Source organism: Argentina silus, assembly GCF_951799395.1.
Source record: "Argentina silus genome assembly, chromosome: 1".
Taxonomy (NCBI): Eukaryota; Metazoa; Chordata; class Actinopteri; order Argentiniformes; family Argentinidae; genus Argentina; species Argentina silus.
This window is the reverse complement of record NC_139655.1, coordinates 36,344,097-36,366,364: the sequence shown is the minus strand read 5'-3', so window position 1 is coordinate 36,366,364 and position 22,268 is coordinate 36,344,097. Positions and strand designations below refer to the sequence as shown.

At 44.2% G+C, this 22,268-nt stretch overlaps 1 protein-coding gene across 1 annotated transcript in view; it reads right to left on the bottom strand.

Annotated features, from left to right (window-relative positions):
• amph (amphiphysin) overlaps positions 1-21,151 on the bottom strand; it is a gene marked incomplete at its 5' end in the record, with an annotated part of 49,997 nt that extends 28,846 nt beyond the window's left edge. The window contains 5 exons of the mRNA XM_083690377.1: positions 469-564; positions 1,131-1,225; positions 1,355-1,409; positions 10,399-10,479; positions 21,083-21,151. Coding sequence (XP_083546503.1) covers positions 469-564; positions 1,131-1,225; positions 1,355-1,409; positions 10,399-10,479; positions 21,083-21,151 — 396 coding nt within the window. The remainder of the gene's footprint in view (positions 1-468; positions 565-1,130; positions 1,226-1,354; positions 1,410-10,398; positions 10,480-21,082) is intronic.
• Between the last annotated feature and the right edge of the window lie 1,117 nt (positions 21,152-22,268).

The following is a 22,268-nucleotide window of genomic DNA, read 5'->3' as shown; positions in this document are numbered from 1 at the left end:
TCCTATACTTCTGTAGCCTGCTCTCCTTCACCACAGGCAGTCACCAGACACGGTCTACGAGATGGTGGCTACTTAAATTCCCCAGGGCTGTTACTGAGTTAGGCAAGACTGCCTTTTCATATTGAGGCATGGAATAGTCTGCAAGGTATGCTTCATCTAGATGTACTAGTGCCCCGATAATGTTGCTGATTGTATTGTATGTTTTAAATTGTGTAATGTTGTATTGACTGCTGCTGCTTTCTTGGCCAGGTCTCCCTTACAAAAGATCAATGGGCTTTTCCTGGTTAAATAAAGGTTAAATACATAAATAAATAAAATAACATTTGATAATTTGACAAGAGAAGCTTCACAATATCAAATAAACCTTGTCCCTCATACGTAGATTAAGAAGTTGAGTTTTAACACATAGGGTTTGTTATTCGGGTCTGTCTGTGATGAGAGAGCATCTAGGCTAAGTACATGCAGTACCTTGATGTCAGGAAACTGTGTGAGGTATGTGTCCAGCGTTAGAAGTGAGGAGTCCACTAGCTTCTGATGGAAGTCCTCCCACAAGGCATCACAGCTCTACAGGAAGCACAAACCACCATTTTTGGTGACAAGATGCCAAACAGGACAAGAACATGTCCTTGTGAGAGAAGTTAAGGCTTACTATATTAGTTAACAAGGAACAATATTTAAATTAACAAGATGCAAACAAAGAACATTTCTGGATAGCAGAGGGTGTGCATCACACAATAGAGCATTTTAGTTAAGCAGCAACATACATTTAAATACATTAGCAAGAATGTCAACAGAGATCCCAAGGCTACGTAAGCCTGTTTGAAATACTAATAAAAAACATACCATAAGTTAGCAATTCAGATTTGCTTGACTGAGGGACAGCTACATCAGGCCCGAGTTTGCAAGGCTAACTGACAGTTAGGCTACTTCTAATTTGTTCCCAGCCCCTTTTGCCCAAATGCTTGGAAAGTCTGGTGGACCAACGCATAAAACTTGGCCTTTCCCAAGATCCCGTCTTTCAGATGCTTTGAAAATCGACCATAACTGATGAAATGAAAGTCTGACTGTATAGAGAGATGAAGGGCTGAACGAGACAAGAAGACAAGAAGACTGAGGCAAGCGGCACTCACCTTCCCGATGGTCATGACATCATCCTTCCCATGCCAGTCAGGCTCATAGACTTCATGTAGGGACTCTGTCAAGTTGATGGAGGCTTGTTGCATTGCTATTGGACAACAGTAAAAAGATTCAATTAGCCGCCAGATTGTGTATGTGCGTGTGTGCGTGTGTGTGTGTGTGTGTGTGCACATGCATGTGTGTGTTAAGCTTAAGTATTCCCTCTGGTGGGACTCACCTTTCACAGCCGTCAGGTATGCCTTCATCTCCCTCTGCAGCCGGGAGCCCTCTGTCTGTGGAGATAACAACAGGAAACACGTCAGTGAGCGCAACATATACAGTGCCCTTCATAAGTAATGGGACAGTGAAGCATTTTTTCTTCTTTTGGTTCTGTACTCCAAAAGTTTGGATTTGAAATCAAACAATTACTATGAGGTTAAAGAATAGATTGTCAGATTTGATTTAAGGGTATTCTTGTACATGTTGGTTTCACCATTCAGAAATTACAATACTTTTTATACATAGTCCCCCTATTTCAGGGCACCAAAAGTAATGGGAGAGATTCATGTGATGTCCAAATTAAGCATGTTTAGTATTTGGTCTACAATCCTTTTCATGCAATAACTGCCTGAAGTCTGCGACCCATTCACCCCACCAGACGCTGGGTATATTCTCTGGCGTTGCTCTGCCAGGCCTGTACTGCAGCCATCTTCAGTTATTGTTTGTTATGAGGTCTTTTTACTTCAAATCTAATCATCAAGAAATGAAATGCACGTTCAATTAGATTTAAATCTGAAGATTGATTTGGCCAGTCAAGAACTTTCCACTTTTTAGCCTTGAAAAACTCCATAGTTGCTATGCAGTATGTTTTGGGTCATTGTCTTACTTTATGATGAAGTGCCATCCAATGAATTTGGAGGGATTTGCTTGTGCTCGAGCAGACTAAATGTTTTTGTACTCTTCAGAATACATTCTGCTTACCGTCAGCAGTTACATCATCAATTAAGATAAGTTAGCCAGTTCTAGTAGCAGCTACTCATGCCCAATTCACACCCACTGTCGCCGAGGGCGAGTCTAGTATGGCCTTTCCCCGGCCTGAGCACCACTCCCAGAGTTACCCAGGTTACAACAGGTTGGGCCCAAAGGCTAGGTGGGGTCCCGATACGGGGGAGAAGCAGGGAGTTGAGACTACAGGGGACTCCATTGCTGGAGAGGGCACCCCTGCGGAATCACCACTCCCTAAAAGACGCAGAGAGAACAAGGCGAAGTGCAATACTCCAAAGAGACCCACAAGAGGCCAGGGGGCACATGAGAAGAAGGTGGTTACACCGCCGCCCCCGCCCCCGCCCCCGCCAACATCACAGGTCCTGTTGGAACTGGAGGATATCTCCTCCTCGGAGCTATCAGAGGAGGTTTTAACCAACAACTCCATACCCCAGCAGGAAGAGGACGAGCCAACTGATAGACAAGACATACAGCTGCCTCCTGGCTAGGTGATATTGGACGAGGAACCCGCCCCTCTCTACGCGCCTATCTCCCCATATTCGCCTCTCACAACAACAGACGTCGTTCAGGAGCCGGTGGCCGATCCGATCCTGCTCAACCAGATGTGGGACGCCACGACTGAGGATGTTCCCGAATTAGTTATTATACTACCAGAGGACGACCAACTGCCAACTCCCACTCTAGAGACGGAGACCTTACAGCCGAGGTCTCCACCAGAGATGTCCTACGAGATCGACTTCACTGATCTACTCTACGAGTTGTTCCTGCCACAGCTGGAGATGCCAACCCTGGTGGAGGAAGAGGGGACGGAGCCGTTCGTCAGCTCCACACTCCAGGATCTGTAAACGATAAGTTGATTCAAATATGTGTAACTGCATAACTGCTTATAAACGATAAGTTGATTCAAATATGTGTAACTGCTTAACTGCTTATAAACGATAAGTTGATTCAAATATGTGTAACTGCATAACTGCTTATAAACGATAAGTTGATTCAAATATATGTAACTGCATAACTGCTTATAGATGATAAGTTGATTCAAATATGTGTAACTGCCTAACTGCATAAGAGTAACTAGAAGGTGAGTGTATGACCCCGGGTCAACATATCTGCTTAGGCCTCATTGTGACGACGGCCCGCTATCAAAGAAAGTACTAAGAATATGAGAATACCCATGTTTGATTGTGTAATCTTACTCAGGGATGATCACTGAAGTAAGATACTATATTACTGAAGTTGTTGGTGAAGGTACAAAGTTTAATTATTGCAAGAAAGGGGATATTGTGTAAGGCCTGCCAGGTGAGGCAGGTCAGGTGGTGGAAATCCCCAACAGAAAAGTGTCCATAATCAAGTATGAACATGCTAAGAATGTTTAAGACTAACGGTGTGAAGAATAGAGTGATTTACTGGTTTTGGATCCTTTAAAATGCTTTATTACGGGGTGCTTCGTGGCGTAGCACACTAATGCGCTTACCATGTAATCGCAAGGTTCCTGGTTCGATTCCGACCCTCGACCTATCTTGCATATCATCCTTCCTGTCAATCTCTACTGTCTCTATCCCAATAAAGCAGAAATGCCCTCAAAACATATTTTTAAAATGCTTGATTACTATATTGTTATACGGTTTGAAATGTATTAATGTGATAAGGCCTGGTAGCCATACTTGTTGAGGGACAGAGAAACTTCCCTGAAGGCACTTCCCTATTTTTTTGTGTTACCAATTTTCCTCTCTCTCTTTTTCTCACTCTCTGCAAAACACTTTGCAGTTAAACATAGATGCACACAAGGTAGAGAAGTACTTTTCGGATCTCTGTTAAACATAGACACACACAAGGTAGAGAGGCACTTTTCGCAAGGGTATAAAACGAGCTCCCCGGAGCAATTCGCTGGTCATTCCCCGCTGAGGAGCGTTAAAACCTGAAGCATCGGAGCAGGAGGGAGTGTGTTGGATACCGTGTCCGGAGCTCATACTCTGATCAAATCCTGACTTACGGATTGCAGCCGCTGAACAGCTGTTGAGGACAAGTTTCTTGACTACACTTGGACATATTTCTGTTGGATTTCACAAGTTACTAGACTACACTCTGAAAACTCCACTGTTCCTCTCTCAGCACTAGGCATCGTCCTTAGTTGTTCGAGGCTGTGGTTGTGAGTAAGACTGGGATCTAATTTTACATGATTTCACAGGTTTTCACAGTTTCCATCAAAGAAGACATCTTTGTTGATTTCACAGGTTTTCACAGGTTTCATCAAAGAAGACATTTTAGTAGATTTTACAGGTTCTACAGGTCAGGGGCAAAGCTGAGACCCTCTGCGGGGAATCAGAGTCCCTTGGCTGGGTAGGGGAAACTCTAGCTCTCTACCACAGCTGCGGCGGAAAGAGGAACCGGCTCCGCTCGACGGAACAGAACTGGGACCTCTCTAAATTTCACTGATAAGTAGTAGAACAGGCAGAGTAGGGTCAGAGGTATGGTTTTTATTATTTTTTATGATTTTACTACGTTTTATATTATATCATATTAACATTTTGAAATACTTTTATGATATCTTAGCTATGCTGCAATGCTTTGAACCATTATTAAAGATGCATATCCTGCATTTAAAGCAACAGATTTCTGAAATGTAATGTTTTATTATTTTATTTTTATTATACCATCCGTTATAAGTCTTTTACCTCCTCCTGGTAATATAAAATGTTATAGATTACTGTGCATATGTTATCATAGGATCTGAATGGTTATATCTAGCCCATTATTACCTCCTTTGGGTAAATTGTACTTACCGATAAATATTTTATCCGCAACCACACCAACTTGCACTCACGTAAGATTAGAGCAGTCGTTAACCATAGAGATTGCCCACTTCTGTGTACGGTTTTAGGGGTGAGTTTTCAGTGCAACTGAAGTGGGTGAAGGAAGTCAATGGAGGAACTATGGGATTTTTAGACTGTTAACAGCGGAGTAAATCTAATCGACACCAACCTACACAGGACCTTTTGGCAGCTTATAGGGTAAGACCCTGCAGGCTGGGGTCCATACCTGTTGAATAGAGGGTTGGTCTGGGGTCCTGTACAGGGCCTGAATCGCCGGGAGACATCACACCCACTTCCACTTCCACTTCCAGTTCCAGTTCCAGTTCCAGTTCCAGTTCCACGCCCACGCCCACGCCCACGCCCACACCCTCACACTTTTAAATATTTAAATAAACACACTATTTATGTTTGTAGTTTATATTCAGAAACTCCTATCCTGCGTGTGCATCCCCTGTGGATATTTATACACTGACCCTTCTAGGTCTTACCATGGTACAGCAAGAAATGTTTAGAGGCTTGAATTTGTATAGTGTTCACTGTATCACCATTTTTTAGGTTTGACTATTAGTCTTGCTACTGTATGTGTTAATTGAATTCAACCTGCATGCCACATTTTGTCATGCAGGTTGAGTTCAGATTTTCTTGACCTAATATGGTATTCCCTGAATAAGATATTTTCACGTTTAATGTTTGGATAAAGACCTTTCTTGTTTTGGATAGTATTGACTATATGACACACATTGTGTTCATTCAGGCTCTCCCGGCTGTACACTGTATTCAATATATGACACACATTGTGTTCATTCAGGCTCTCCCGGCTGTACACTGTATTCAATATATGACACATTTATATGTTTGGATTCCAGCCTTCTAAGCTGTAGCTTTGTTTGGTATTCAGTGTATCCTTTTGGTCTTGAATTCATCTTTTCATAGCTGCATGTGCCATTTTCATGATTGGCTACTACCACCACTAGCTTTGAACTTGATTCAACCTACAGTATGACACATTTCCTGTTTTACATATCACTGCATGACACATTTTTGGTTGCTCATATAAAACATTTAGGCTTGGATTCTAGCTTCACTAATTGCTGCTGTGCTTGATATTTACAGCATGACACATTTTGCATTCAAGTCAGATTTGCATGGTATTTACCGTATAATTAGTTTGGCTGGGATTTGAATTGGACAGCGTTAGCGACAGCGTACATAGCAGTCACCCACTATAGCTCCTGCCAGCCTATGACTCAGCACAGTCTGTCTCCCAGAGGTTTACTATGTGTTTGCACAGTGGAGCAGGGCTCATACATCTGACCTACTGTAGGGGAGCTAGGCGCCCCCCCCCCAGGCTCATACATCTGACCTACTGTAGGGGAGCTAGGCGCCCCCCCCCCCAGGCTCATACATCTGACCTACTGTAGGGAAGCTAGGCGCCCCCCCCCCCAGGCTCATACGTCTGACCTACTGTAGGGGAGCTAGGAGCCCCCCCCCCCAGGCTCATACATCTGACCTACTGTAGGGAAGCTAGGAGCCCCCCCCCCCCAGGCTCATACATCTGACCTACTGTAGGGGAGCTAGGCGCCCCCCCCCCCAGGCTCATACATCTGACCTACTGTAGGGGAGCTAGGCGCCCCCCCCCCCAGGCTCATACATCTGACCTACTGTAGGGGAGCTAGGCGCCCCCCCCCCCAGGCTCATACGTCTGACCTACTGTAGGGGAGCTAGGCGCCCCCCCCCCCAGGCTCATACATCTGACCTACTGTAGGGGAGCTAGGCGCCCCCCCCCCCAGGCTCATACATCTGACCTACTGTAGGGGAGCTAGGCGCCCCCCCCCCCAGGCTCATACATCTGACCTACTGTAGGGGAGCTAGGCGCCCCCCCCCCCCCCCAGGCTCATACATCTGACCTACTGTAGGGGAGCTAGGCGCCCCCCCCCCCCCCCCCAGGCTCATACATCTGACCTACTGTAGGGGAGCTAGGCGCCCCCCCCCCCCCCCAGGCTCATACATCTGACCTACTGTAGGGGAGCTAGGCGCCCCCCCCCCCCCCCAGGCTCATACGTCTGACCTACTGTAGGGGAGCTAGGCGCCCCCCCCCCCCAGGCTCATACATCTGACCTACTGTAGGGGAGCTAGGCGCCCCCCCCCCCAGGCTCATACGTCTGACCTACTGTAGGGGAGCTAGGCGCCCCCCCCCCCCAGGCTCATACGTCTGACCTACTGTAGGGGAGCTAGGCGCCCCCCCCCCCAGGCTCATACATCTGACCTACTGTAGGGGAGCTAGGCGCCCCCCCCCCCCCCCAGGCTCATACATCTGACCTACTGTAGGGGAGCTAGGCGCCCCCCCCCCCCCCCCCCAGGCTCATACATCTGACCTACTGTAGGGGAGCTAGGCGCCCCCCCCCCCCCCCAGGCTCATACGTCTGACCTACTGTAGGGGAGCTAGGCGCCCCCCCCCCCCAGGCTCATACATCTGACCTACTGTAGGGGAGCTAGGCGCCCCCCCCCCCAGGCTCATACGTCTGACCTACTGTAGGGGAGCTAGGCGCCCCCCCCCCCAGGCTCATACATCTGACCTACTGTAGGGGAGCTAGGCGCCCCCCCCCCCCAGGCTCATACATCTGACCTACTGTAGGGGAGCTAGGCGCCCCCCCCCCCCCCCAGGCTCATACGTCTGACCTACTGTAGGGGAGCTAGGCGCCCCCCCCCCCCAGGCTCATACATCTGACCTACTGTAGGGGAGCTAGGCGCCCCCCCCCCCAGGCTCATACGTCTGACCTACTGTAGGGGAGCTAGGCGCCCCCCCCCCCCCCAGGCTCATACGTCTGACCTACTGTAGGGGAGCTAGGCGCCCTCCCCCCCCCCCCAGGCTCATACATCTGACCTACTGTAGGGGAGCTAGGCGCCCCCCCCCCCAGGCTCATACATCTGACCTACTGTAGGGGAGCTAGGCGCCCCCCCCCCCCCAGGCTCATACATCTGACCTACTGTAGGGGAGCTAGGCGCCCCCCCCCCCCCCCCCAGGCTCATACATCTGACCTACTGTAGGGGAGCTAGGCGCCCCCCCCCCCCCCCCCCCAGGCTCATACATCTGACCTACTGTAGGGGAGCTAGGCGCCCCCCCCCCCCCCCCAGGCTCATACATCTGACCTACTGTAGGGGAGCTAGGCGCCCCCCCCCCCCCCCAGGCTCATACATCTGACCTACTGTAGGGGAGCTAGGCGCCCCCCCCCCCCCAGGCTCATACATCTGACCTACTGTAGGGGAGCTAGGCGCCCCCCCCCCCCCCCCCCCCCCAGGCTTCTGACACTTCATTTACAGTACATATCTTAATTTACACATATCTTAGCACTTCACCGGTGGCTGTTTGCCTAACAGAACTAGACCTGTATATGAATACTGACACAGAAGACTCACTGTACGTTACTTGACTGCAATTCTAACATGGGAGAACCTTCTCAAACCTTCACTGTACATGAACATAGAAACAGAGGAGAGGAGGGAATGGGAAAGAAAAGAGGAGGAACATGGGTGAGAGAAGAGGAAAGGAGAGGGAGAGGAGGGTGTTGAAGAAATAAGAGAATAGGTAAAGAGAGAAGGTAAAGAAGGCAAAGGGCAGTTAAGGAAAGAAGCCACCGTGGTGCATAAAACACTCTAATCAGGATCAGTGAGGACAGGTGGAGAGAGGAGAGAAGGAGTGAGGGAGGGTTAGAGGGAGAGAGAAAGCTGGGGATTAGACTGTAGCCTCTCCACCTTTAAATGCATGCCCTGTCACGTCTAGAAGCACCTCTCTGTCACACAGTGTGTCTGTCTGTCTGTCTGTCTGTCTGTGTGTCTGTCTGTGTGTCTGTCTGTCTCTATGTGTGTCTGCCTGCCTGCCTGCCTGCCTGCCTGTCTGTCTGTCTGTCTGTCTGTCTGTCTGTCTGTCTGTCTGTCTGTCTGTCTGTCTGTCTCTATGTTTGTCTTTCTGTCTGTGTGTGTGTTTAGTGCATGTGGGAATAAGCCTTATCTCAAAGGGACACTGTCATCAAGACAGGACAGAGAAAGAGAGAGAGAGAGAGAGAGAGAGAGAGAGAGAGAGAGAGAGAGCATCAAGAAGGGAAAGAGAGATGCAAATTTGATTCATTGTTTCACGGATTTCTCCAAAAAAATCAAAATCAAAAAACAGTATCAAAGTGTATCGAGTGTATGAATATCCATCTTAGATAATATATATACTGTACAGAAATATTATGCTATGTTAGTTTAGTTATTAAATGCATTAATATTAATGAATGTGGGGACCCTTGGCGAGATCTTTGCTTAAGTCATTGGTGTTTTGGTTATGTAATGGTCAGACAGTTGTAATTACCTCATTATGTTATTTATAAGTCATATTTATCAAAATCAAGGGGTAGGCCTATACAGTATACAATATTTGAAATGATTGGGAAAATGACAGACTGTGGCTTTAATAAAAATGCTACTATTTATATATCATCCAACATGTTTGACCTGAAACCTATAAAGCATATTCAATTGTAGCTTAATGATGAAGTAACTTGTCTTTCCTAATATACAACACTGCCCCTTTAAGACCTCAGCCAGACCTCAGTAAGCCAGTGTTTCTGCCTTGCCTTGAACAACACTAAATAAGCTGTTAGTTGAGCTACAAAATATGAAATGTGCAGTCTTTACTTTTGTTAATCAGGTCTTGCCTTATATGCAAATCGAAACTAACTCTTTTTGATTTCTAACTTTGAATTCTCTCCATTCTCCGCTGTCAGCTTTCACGTTTAATCTGCTGTGCTGCTAGAAGCAATAAACGCCCGGGATTTGTGGCTCATACCTGGAAGAATAACTAGAAAATAAAATGTTAAAAAAATGATTTGGGGCCATATGCGATCGCCTACTTCACCCATGCTTTGCGGCGGCCCAATCACGAAACGATGCATTAACCATATTAATAATAATTTCTCATCCTTTTTTTAAATGTTTTTTTTTTTTTTTTTAAAGTGAAGCGGGGCATCTTTTAATGAATCAGGTTTGTATGGCCTTAGCTTGTGTCATCATCTAACTCTAACCCATATGCATGAATAAAATCAAATAAATTGTCATATACCTGTACTGTAGCTCCATGTGTGTAAGGGGATATGGGGTGTGTGTGTAAGAGGTTCCTGTCGTCTAGAAGTGTTTTGCAGGTGTGTTAGTATGCTATGTGCCTTTGCTCACCAGCACCATATTTCATATAAATCACGCTACACAGACAAGTACTGTGTTATGATATCATAATATACTGTATCATGATAGGGTCATTTAATGTGGTCCATGCAGGATTCAAACCCACAACTCCGATACAGCCAGTATTCCGAACCAACTAAGCCATCGGAAACCAAATGTCATAACATCACTATCACATTTACACTCATGTCATGTATGTCATATGGTATCACAATCATAACCTAACCCTAACCCTAACCCTTACCTCCTGTCTCTTGAAGTTCTGGACACATTGTTCAAACTGCTCGTCCTTCGTCTCATCTGCCTTGCCCAATTTCTGCAGCACCTGGAATGAAAAATCACACAACGTGGTCAGAAATGCTGTGTAGAGATAGAAATGAATGTTCAAACTCTGCTCCACATTTGCACACCGTTTTTTATTCTCTTGATAAGCTACACTGTTTACCCCCCGGTTGTACTGCATCAGAATAGTTCACACAATACAACATTCTCAGGTCGGCTTCCGACGGTTTCTGAGTCTTTGCGATGAAGGCCCATAGAGCGGCCATTTGCCATAGAACACAAGAAGCCCAAAAGACGCTTTAGAAAACAAATGATGGAGCAGTGGTTCATTTCCCCCCTAAAACATAAGAAAAATCCCAAGGATCATGGAGCTACTGTAATAAACCAGTGGACTGTGACATTAGGGTCAAGTAGCTACTTAAAGTAGTTGTTAACATCACATTCATTATCTCCAGCACCATACAGTACCAGTGTCTTCATACATATGTGAAAATGGCAGTTTTCTACGTTCTGTCGTCAAACAGATAGGTCAAAAGGTCCAAAGGAAATTAGCTCCTATGATGATGATGATGATATATTATTATTATTATTATATTATTATATATATTATGATGTCATTGAGGGTAAAATATTTTTTTGAATTAATTGATTTTCAAAACTACAACTACAAACACACTCCAACTGGCTGGAAACCCATTGTAGTTTCTGAAAATTATAATTTGTTTACCCCCCAAATGACATCATAGGGGATCATTTGCTTACGATCTTTTCTCATATCTCGTTGAACACAGAACGTAGAAAATCAGTTTTCACATTTCACACACTGGTATAGTGCTGGATATAATGTTCAAAATGGGTGACGTGTCCCTTTAAGTTTCACTGTAGATACCACACAATATTAGGGTTTAGTAACACGCCTGTCATTCAATGCACCATGCACATGTAGAATGGATTGATTAGAAGAAAGGAAAATGATCAACTTTCTTCAACAACTTGCAGACAATCATTGTCCACAGACCACATTTTGGGAACCTCTGACGAATACACGAGATCTTCTGTGACCTCACAAGCTCATCCGCAGCCACTGGTGAAACAGTTGACGGGGAGAGAAAGTAAGTGGACTGATCTCAAACAGAGAAGCCATCTGGCATGAGGGGAAGGCCAATGCAATCCTCTTAGTACTGAACAGTGTAGAGAATGCTCTAGTATAGCCCATACGAGTAGCCTAGCGGAAGCTAAACCGACGTGGTACACAGTGAGCACTGCAGTCACTTTGGTCTAGAAACCCTACTTTCCTCACTCCCATGTGAAGTGATCCATATTCTAGACAGCTTCTGAGCGAGCGACATTGATTGGTACTTTGTATTTGCATTCGGGGCGAGGCATCTTGTACCTTGCTCCTTTTGTTGGAGAGGGTTAGGGTTAGGGTTAGGGTTAGGATGAGGCGGTTCTTAAAACAAACAGTCCTCATGGGTTCGTTCAATTAAAAGAGATACCAGATAAAAGATACAGGGGGTACACCAACCAGTGTATGACACTGCCCCTTCATTTTCCACTCACCGTGTATTTCGAGTGTTTATGTCTATGTATTCTAGTTTGTTTCTAATGTTTATATTCATCGCACACTATGATGAGGGTCGAGGTGAAGTTGCTAGCTCGATAGCTTCGTAGAGCTAGCATCTCACTGTACTTACTGTACCAGCGACTGTGTTTCCTGTACCAGCTACTGTACTTACTGTAAAAGCGACTGTGTTTCCTGTACCAGCGACTGTACTTACTGTACCAGCTACTGTACTTACTGTACCAGCTACTGTACTTACTAGGCTATACGGTTACATATGGATGGATGTAATACTGTTATGAGATAATTGAATGTTTGAATATATTACTGAGTCCGGCCTTGTGTCCCCCAGAGCCTGAAGTGCTTGTTGGAGAGCAGTAAGCGGCAACCCCTTTGACCATCATCACCGCAGTCCTTGTATGTGACTGTGCAGCAGGGGAGACAACGCAGCCAGTCAGACAAAACCCCTGTGGCTGGCTAGCCATGGGGCCTACAGTGGAGGCAGTACCTCATTTCCCCAGGCCGGGTTAACATACAGTTTTCTTCAATGGTGGTCTACGTTAGCTATGACAATATATGACAACGTTTGGTGGACTATTATTACCTACATTATCTACTGTCAAGGTCTAGTTCTACCAACGTTACATGTACAAATCTAAATGAATGATGACAGTGGGGGAACCGTTTTTTTTGTTTTTTTTTAGATCCCTGGCATGTTCAAAGCCCAAAGCTAAGTCAACCACTGAATGACTCCCGGCTCAAAGGCTCACAATCTTTGATAGCAGACAGACGAGCAGACTTTCTAGATTAGAGTGGGAGTAATAGGGAGAGGATCATGTGACAGAGATGTCAACAACTGTTGATCACATTACTTGTTTAGCCTTCAGAGGGTATCTGTGTGGCTTCCGTTCCCTGGTGGTAGATAATGAACAGAGCTGGCATGCATTGTGTCTCTGTCAAATTTGCATTGTAGATCTGTCGAGGTTGAACACCTGCATGCCTATTAGAATAGAATAGGTTATTGGCGTCTGTGAAGGAAATTCTTCTTTCACATCTTTCTGTTCTAAGTGCTTACGGCTGTGGGGTTGAAGCTCTTTGCAGCTTTTAATCAGTTCGTTTTGCTCATTGAAGTAATTCATTCTGTAACAATTTCTAAAACAGACTCCAAGACTCCTACAGACTCCTTCTGAAGTACTCAAACCAAGGATATATATTACGACAATGTTGCTACCGAATAATTTGTCTGTATTACTTTTTCGATAGGCAATCTACCAACCCACTTTTTAACATTATTTTATTGAAAGAAGTGATAATAAGTTATTTATAATATCTTGTTTTTCTGTTTAGATTCCTTGTCTCTATGTGCATGCTCCACTTGTTTTCACCACAGAACCCTGACTGCTTATCCAATGGGAAGGAACCTCTGATAGACCCGCCTCGCGTCAATCTCAACTGCTGCACTGTCGACAGCAAGAGGCAGCTACAGTACTTGCACATTTGTCAGAAATGACCAGTGCATTTAGTATGTTTAAAATAAAAAACAGAGCATTTTCTATTTTAATATAAAATATTTCACCTTTTAACCCAAAAAACGAACTTTGAATACTAGTGCTAGACAATGTAACACGTGAATATAGTGGAGCATTGCTTTAAGCCTTCATAAGATGTCTTTTGCTTAAAATATGATTCACGTCATTTTGCATTTGTTAGAAGCACTGGGATACTAAGCCTGACACTAAGCCTGACAGAGATGAGAGGGCACCTGCACTGTGGACTAAACCACACACACAGAGGCCACGACAGGGGATGTACGGGAAACACAAACAGTAGGGATCTGCCCCCCCCCCACACACACACACACCCTCTCCATCTCCCATGCTCTCCTCCCCGCTCTTTATTCATCCATTCTCTGAGATGACTCAGAGAACTAATGAAATAGCCTGTGTGTGTGTGTGTGTGTGTGTGTATGTGTGTGTGTGTGCGTGTGTGTGTGTGTGTGTGTGTGTGTGTGTGTGTGTGTGTGTGTGTGTGTGTGTGTGTGCGTGCGTGCGTGTGTGAGTGTGTGTGTGTATGTGTGCAACATCAGAGAGTACAAGGATGTGAAAATGCAAACAGACAACCAGCTGACCTGTTACATAATCTCTGCAATCTGGTGGTCATCATCTGCCACTCAGGGGGGTTATCTGACCAAGTGTGAACAGTGTGTGTGTGTGTGTGTGTGTGTGTGTGTGTGTGTGTGTGTGTGTGCATGTGCGTACGCGCGCACCTGCCGGTCTGTCTGTGTGTGTGTGTGTGTCTCTGTCTGTCTGTCTGTCTGTCTGTCTGTGTGTGTGTGTGTGTGTGTGTGTGTGTGTGTGTGTGTGTGTGTGTGTAACCGTTGTAACTGCCATTGTTAATAAACTACCCCCTACTACCCCCGCAACCCCCCCCCCCCCCTCCCACCCGGACAATTGCACTATTGCACTATTACTCCCCTCCCCTGCTCTTACTCTTACTCAATACCACTGCTCTTCTGTACATACCTGTCCATACTGTTCATACTGTTCATAATGCACATATCCTATATTTTCTTTAATACTACTGCACATACTGTACATACTTGTTTATACTGTTTATACGGCATTCCATATTTATATTTATTCTGCATCTACCTCATGTTACTGTTAATACATATATACTGCTAGACTGCATTACCTATACAGCTCATATGCTGCTACACTGCTCATACTGTAACTATTTATTCTGCTATAATGCTACTGCTACTCACATACTGCTATACTGCACTGCTATATATACTGCTTATACTATACTATATTATACTGCACTACTACTGATCATATATTGCACTACCTGTAAATACTGTTCATTGCACTTTCTGCTATTTTGCACTTCTGGTTAGACGCTAACTGCATTTCGTTGTCTCTGTACTTGTACTCTGCACAATGACAATAAAGTTGAATCTAATCTAATCTAAATCTAATAAAGGACACTTTTTTGTGTCAGACATGGTATGTATGTGTCACACTCCTCTCTCTCATCTTCACTATGCCAACACACCAACTACTACCATGGCGCACACACACACACACACACACACACACACACACACACACACACACACACACACACACACACACACACACACACACACACACCAGACTGAGCTAACAGGAAACAGGTCACCCAGACCTCCACAGACCTCTACTCTCCAGGGTATTCTACGACTCCCCGGGTTTTTTCAATATCCATTTTACACTTGTTAGGTGTGTGTGAATATATAGCACTGTTCAGGGCTCTGACATTTCTATTTCACACCTTCCTCTGTACAGAATAATGAACTGGTCTTATGACAGAAAACCAGGCAAGGTAAGAAATAGGTTATACAGATCTGGCTGACTCTCTGAGGTATAAAACATCGAACAAGGCTTCTTCAGAATCTGTTTTACACTGCCCTCTGGTTCGATACTTTACTGTATGAGAAGAGTATTATTAATTATTTAATTAAGGCTATTATTATTACTAGGCATATATGACAAAACACTCCCAAGAACTGAGCTCCCTATGTTAGGATAACACAATTTATACTGTAGCAACAGTTACAACCTCATTGGAGAATTGACTTTATGAACCAGGCTATAACCAGAGATATTATATAATTTCAAGCCAACAATCTTTGCCTTTCACAAGTTTAGATGCCTACAGTAACTGCTCAAAGGTCCACACTAATCTATTCAGCATGCCCCCTGACAACTTGTCCAATGTCTGTATAAAAAAAAAAGCTGTGCATTCAGTAAAGATAGAAAAAAAAGAAAAAGATGAAAAGATTATGTTGCTTAGCATATTGGGAGTGGGAGTGACAATCCAAAGACTTGAAGTTGCAAACAAGATGAGGAGGCAATTGAAACTGAAATCATCATTGCAACTTGTTCTCCCTGAAATCTTCTTGATTCTTGAATCTGCTACTAAATGTTTGGATGGTAGCATTGCATCACGTGATTTACGGCAATACATACAAAAACATACTTGCAATTGCCGAATAGCCACAGCTGACTATTTGGGCATCTAGGCCATCTGATCCAGCTAAGGTGTCAGCTGCACACAAGCCCTATTATTGTGCGGTGTCTCTGTATTAGTCCTGAAAGCTCTCTTTTCACCCTGGGCACAAAACCCTGAGAGGACCAGTGAAATGCAATCCAACAGAGACAGCTATCCTATGAAATATTAATCATGAGACTAAGCCAGGAGACACAAAGTGCCGTCACAGGAACCCAGATGCCACACGCTGAAGAAATGCTAATTGCAGCAATGCTAGCTAAATGCTCTAAATGCAGTTGTCCACTGGTTAACCATGCGCTAACCGTCATGCTAACTAGTGATGACGACAGAATGTAGGCTTATCATTTGACATTATAAGATACCTTACCTCAGCCTGTCCCTTAGCTAATAGTTAATTATGCATGGGGCTCTGTGCACAGTGCAGAATGTCAACACTGCTCACTGCAGCTAACAGGCTACATCTTATCAGCTTCATCTTAGAAGATCACTGCCAACATGTTTCTCCGTCTCTTTCATATCAAATCATTTTTGAAGTGGATGGAGGGGAGGGTGTGTGTGTGTGTGTGTGTGTGTGTGTGTGTGTGTGTGTGTGTGTGTGTGTGTGTGTGTGTGTGTGTGTGTGTGTGTGTGTGTGAGGTAGTAGTGGCACATAGTAATCAGAGAAGATTAACCCATTCAAGGTCATGACCTGCAAACCAGTCAATCAGGCTAACGACATGAGTTCAATTTACCTTCAATATTAAGCTAAGACTTTGAATACCATGTCCAAGATAGACAACATCTGACTACAATGAAAGTGCTGAATACTTCACTGTGACATGGACATTTTTATCCAGAAGGATTGAGAATATTGAGCCCCATGTGCCAGTGTGTTAAATGCAGGACCACCCGACTGAAGAACTCCTTCTTTCCCACTGCCATCAGACTCCTAAACAACCCATAGGAGATTAATATAACCTTACTACCGCAATAACTGAACTTTCCAGTTTGCATAATTGCACTGCTACATTTGCACTGTTTTATTATTATTATTATTGCTGCTATTTTATTTTATGCCTTAAATTTTGCTGTCTTGTACATTTGTTTAGTATATATTGTATATTCTTTAGTATTGTATATTTTACATTGGTTGGCATTCTGCGGACAGCAAAGCAAGAATTTCGTTGTACAGTGAAACATGTTTTCTACTGTGCATATGATAATAAACACTTTGAATCTTGAATCTTGAATCAGTGTGAAAAGCAGATAAATTGACTATTCAGTTATACCATTGTATCCAGGCATTGAGGGCCCTAGGCGAGATCTTAGCTTGGGGCCCCTCCCCACACTAAACATCTGATATGTAAGCTAGTTGAGCGACAAATGATGAAATCTGTAGTATTTATTTTTGAAAAGTAACAACTTACTGTAGTTGCCTACGATAACACAATGGAAATCAGTTTCTGGTACTGGATTAATTTATCCTGTTTTTTTTTTGTTTTTTTACATGATCATCGCGGATAACATTCCTGACTCCTTTTCAAAATAATTTCTGTTCTACCTTCTGAGATTCCTAACTTTGAGTTCTCTATCTGTCTTCGGATTTCAGTGGATCGGAAACGTGTAGGATGTCTTGGATATGTCAGTGTGAGGGCAAAACCAGGAAACAGTCCAATCGAAGAGGACTAAAATTAGCTCAGTAATTGTTCCCATTCTGAGTAAATTGAATCAATTGAAGGGCTGATTCAGTGTCTGTATTGTCCTTAGCAGATGTTCAAGAGTGTGTGAGTGTGTGAGTGTGTGTGTGTGTGTGTGTGTGTGGTGTGTGTGTGTGTGTGTGTGTGTGTGTGTGTGAGTGTGTGGGCGTGTGCTCTCACAAACACCCTCCCTTTACCAGACTACTGTCACTGACGTATTGCATTTATCTTATGGTTTCAATGACAATGATAATAATGAATAAAAAGTCACATTTAACGACAAACGTTGGTGAAAATAATGGACCAAATCAGTAAAAGCTTGCTGAAACATTACAAACCTGGCCCAGGTACAAAAAAGCTTCAGACATAAGGGTTTATCTTGTACTGTGGTGACAATGTAGTGTAAAGGTCAATAAAAAATGCGGAGGATAAAGCAGACAAAAAGGGCACCACGTGTATTAAGCTCGACCATACATAAAAACAGCGGTTGAACTTCACTGTCCTCGTTATAAATTTTTGAATTGTGGTTAACAAATGAAAAGCGGCAGTTCCTATAGGAGCAAATGGATGAGACACACATACGGATGTTAAGAATAGTGATTTCAGAAACCACGGATTGCGCAGTTCCACACTTGTTGACATGTCGTATCATGCTGACTCAGCGTCCTCATAACGGATGAAGCTCCAGGGATCATATTGTTCGTCAATATAGCCTATATCGACCGTGTGTGATGATAACTTTCAGGCCCATGTGCGTCTGTTATTGCTCTATTTATCTTGAGGAGAGAGTGTGACCGATAAAGTGAACGTTTCCACCTTCGATGAACATTTGGGTGCACAGTGGGCAATGTGGACTTGTACTGAGCAACTTCCCAAAGTGTAAAAAGCAATTGACTGTTGTGGGATATGATCTTATGATCCGGAGTGAATAATAATAATAATAATAATAATAATAATAATAATAATAATAATAATAGATTCAATTTCCTCCTTTCTCAGCTCCTTTCTCAGACTCAAGGACACTGTACAAAAATAAATAAATACAAAAAGATAAATTCGATGTCAAGATCAGATAAGTAATTTAAATAGAAGGAAATAAAAACAAAAATGGTGGAAGAGCTCAGGCAGCTACAGGGAATAGTGTTACTCAGGACCCATGCCGTGCTGTAGGAAGGTGAGTCTGAACAGATGGGTCTTCAGCCTGGTCTTGAATGTATTGAAAGCATCAGAGCATCGGATGGCTGTTGAAAGGGTTCCACGGCCTGGGTGCAGCAGCAGAAAAGGCTCGGTCGCCAAGTGTACGTCGCGTGGTGCGGTTTATGACGAGGTGGTCAGTGTCGGAGGATCGGAGACCACGTGCAGGGGTGTAGGGGTGGAGTAGGTCAGTTAGGTAGGCAGGAGCCAGTGCGTGTGAGGATCCTGGCAGCTGAGTTTTGGACATATTGTTGCCGATTCAGGTTGAGTCCAGCAAGACCCCTAGGTTCCTTACCTCCGAGGAGGGACAAATGGAGCAGCCGTCGATGGTGAGGACGAGGTTGCTGGTTTTTTGAAGGAGGGTCTTGGGCGCCACAACCATGAGTTCCGTTTTATTGCTGTTGAGTTTGAGAAGATTGGTGGTCATCCATTCTTTGATTTCACAGAGGCAGGAGGTGAGGGCGGAGGGAGGGGGGAGGAAGGGCGGCAGAGGGTTTGATGTGAAGGTAGGCCAAGTGGGAGGAGGTAGATGGTGAACAGCAGTGGGTCAAGGACGGAGCCCTGGGGGATGTCTTGTTTTACCGCTTTGTAATGCCACTCAAATGAAGAGTACTCATCACCTCCAGTCTACAGGACAAGACAGCCTACTGGAGATCGTTTTGGCACGAGGGGATATTAATAGGAATGCAATCCTCTTACGGCTAGCAGTGTGTGTGTGTGTATGTTTGTGAGAGAGAGAGATAGAGTGTGTGTGTGTGTGTGTGTGTATTTGTGTTTGTGTGTGTGTGTGTGAGAGAGAGAGAGAGAGAGAGAGAGAGAGAGAGAGAGAGAGAGAGAGAGCGAGAGAGAAAGTGTATGTGTGTATGTGTGTGTGTGTGTGTGTGTGTGTGTGTGTGTGTGTGTGTGTGTGTGTGTGTATGCGTGCATGTGTGTGTGTGTGTGGCGCTGGAACCAGGACCGTGGAATATTCTGCTGCTCTGTTTACCACGTTCACAGGTCGTTGATTTTTATTGTCTGTTGCAACCAAGTATTTGGACCTAAACCATTACAGCCGGATAAATGACAGAATTGAGATGGGGGATGCTATCTTTTATCACGGTTGTAGAGAACATTTTATGACATCCCTGTAGTATGGCTTCTGTTTTGTGCAACGTTCCGTCTTCCAATTCCACTCTGCCTGTGCAATTCAATAGAAGATACACACAGACAAAAAACATATTTCCCTGTTTATTTCACCCTTTTACCTAACATCCCATTATTTGTCTGGGAGGAGTCCACAAATACGAGCAAGGCCCTATAAATACCTGGTCTTAAATAGGAAGGCTTGACTGACGTATCTAGCCTCCTGGTAAACCCAGCCTGAAAAACGCATCGAGCTCGTTTATAGGGAAGGACACCCCCGCTATTTCATCAATGCTGCAGAGAAGAGGGCATCCCCCATCTCCCCTTCCCCTGACCTTGCAGGAGCAAAACGTGTTGAACGCAAAACCTGAATTTATGGATATCGGGCGAAATGACGCGTAAGCATTGTGACAGAATGGAGGAGGCCTTTTTGGCGGATTTGACGTGTCTGTGACATTCGGTTTCACATGCGACGTTATGAGATGTAAAGATTGCCATATTGCCCATTAAACAAGCTTCGTAACTGTCCGTAGGCTAGTGCTTAGGGATCTATGCTGAAAAGAAAGGCATTTCCTCGGTGCTTTAGAGTAAGAGCTTTTCGTTTATTCGGTTGGGTTTGGTGTTAACCATATTTGAAGATTCCCGTACGTAGACTATCCCAATGTAAGTGTCGCCTAGTAGAAATTCTGTCATGGAGCCTTTCCGGTGTCGCTTTGAAATGGCAGTGGGGGATAAGATTGCATTTGCGACAACATACATGTCGCCACGAAGGCCTTAATGCAGTCGAAAGTACATCAGCGAGGCCACTGACCATGGCAAAAATAACCACTCAGGACATAGGCTATTCACTGAGCCAAGCGCGAAAACAACACACATTTGGCTACAATTTACACACATCCATAGGCTATACCTCCCAGCTACCCCATAGCAAGCATCCTCTGGACAGCTCCTCGGGGCATAAGAACGGTTCGGTACGATGCAAAAAACAATTGACACTTGCAACACGATGTAGGATCCAAATATATGAAACATCTTACCTTTTCCTGCGCCCGACTTAGCCGTTTCTGGACGTTTTTCGCAAAAATTCCCGTCTTAATCTCTGCCATGGCTGCTGGTACTGAAACGGGATGAGCGACGTCGCTTCAGCACCTTGGATAGAGAACGATGATGGACTACGAGGCAGGGGGGGAGGAGAAGGTCTTAAAGCCACAGTGTTAAATTCACCTTCAACCAAACCAAACGGGAACATTACTGTACGACTGTATATTGACCGAAATGGTTTGATATACCATGATATAACCATACATGTAGCTAATGTCTTTATCACACACAACAATAATAACACATAATTAACTGTCATTAAATATGGCTTAATTTAATCAAATTCCACATCTAACGGTAAATAAGGCAAACATCCTCGTCCACCATCCCCGCCCCTACGGTGATGATGCTTGTGAATAGTGAACACACTTCTGGTTGCGTCAAAGGCTTTGTGAACATTAATCCAGGTGGATAGTGTTATGTAGAAAATGTAGTCCTACCTTAATGAGTCGACTATTGTTATATAAACCTCTGTGACACTCTGCATATAATGAAATTAAAATATAATAATATAATATGCAACCTCTTGCATTTATCCACTATTGCTTTGCCTTAGCCTATATCTGAACTATCGTACTGTACATAATTTTAATTTAAATGTAAATGTTTTCATTTTCATGCAATTGCCATTAGTAGAATGTAATCACACACGCAGACCAAATATGTCATTAAATATATATTCAAATGATCTGTCTACTCACATCAAATCACAATGCACAAATACACTGCAATAAAAGTTCTAAAATGTATTTTCATACTCTACTATCAATGCCAAATTAGTGTTAAATCATGTCCGATATACTGGCTCATTGAAATGTCTAAACGACAGGATGTGTATTGATTAAAATCGGCTGCAGCAAATGTCGATAGCAGTACCCAGACAAGCACATAGCCATCAATATGTCACCTAACAAACTTTTAACCAGCCTGCCCGAACTAGCACAACGTTAAACCTATGGATTGGGACTCTCACCTGGTGTCCAAGGTCTGTATAGGACCCCGATTAGAGAAGGGTGACAACATCAGCAGTGGTTTAAAATGATGGTATAAGATGGTACAAGTTGCCCTTTGGGCATAGATCTAGGATCAGTTTATCGTCCACAAACTCTAAAATTAACCCCT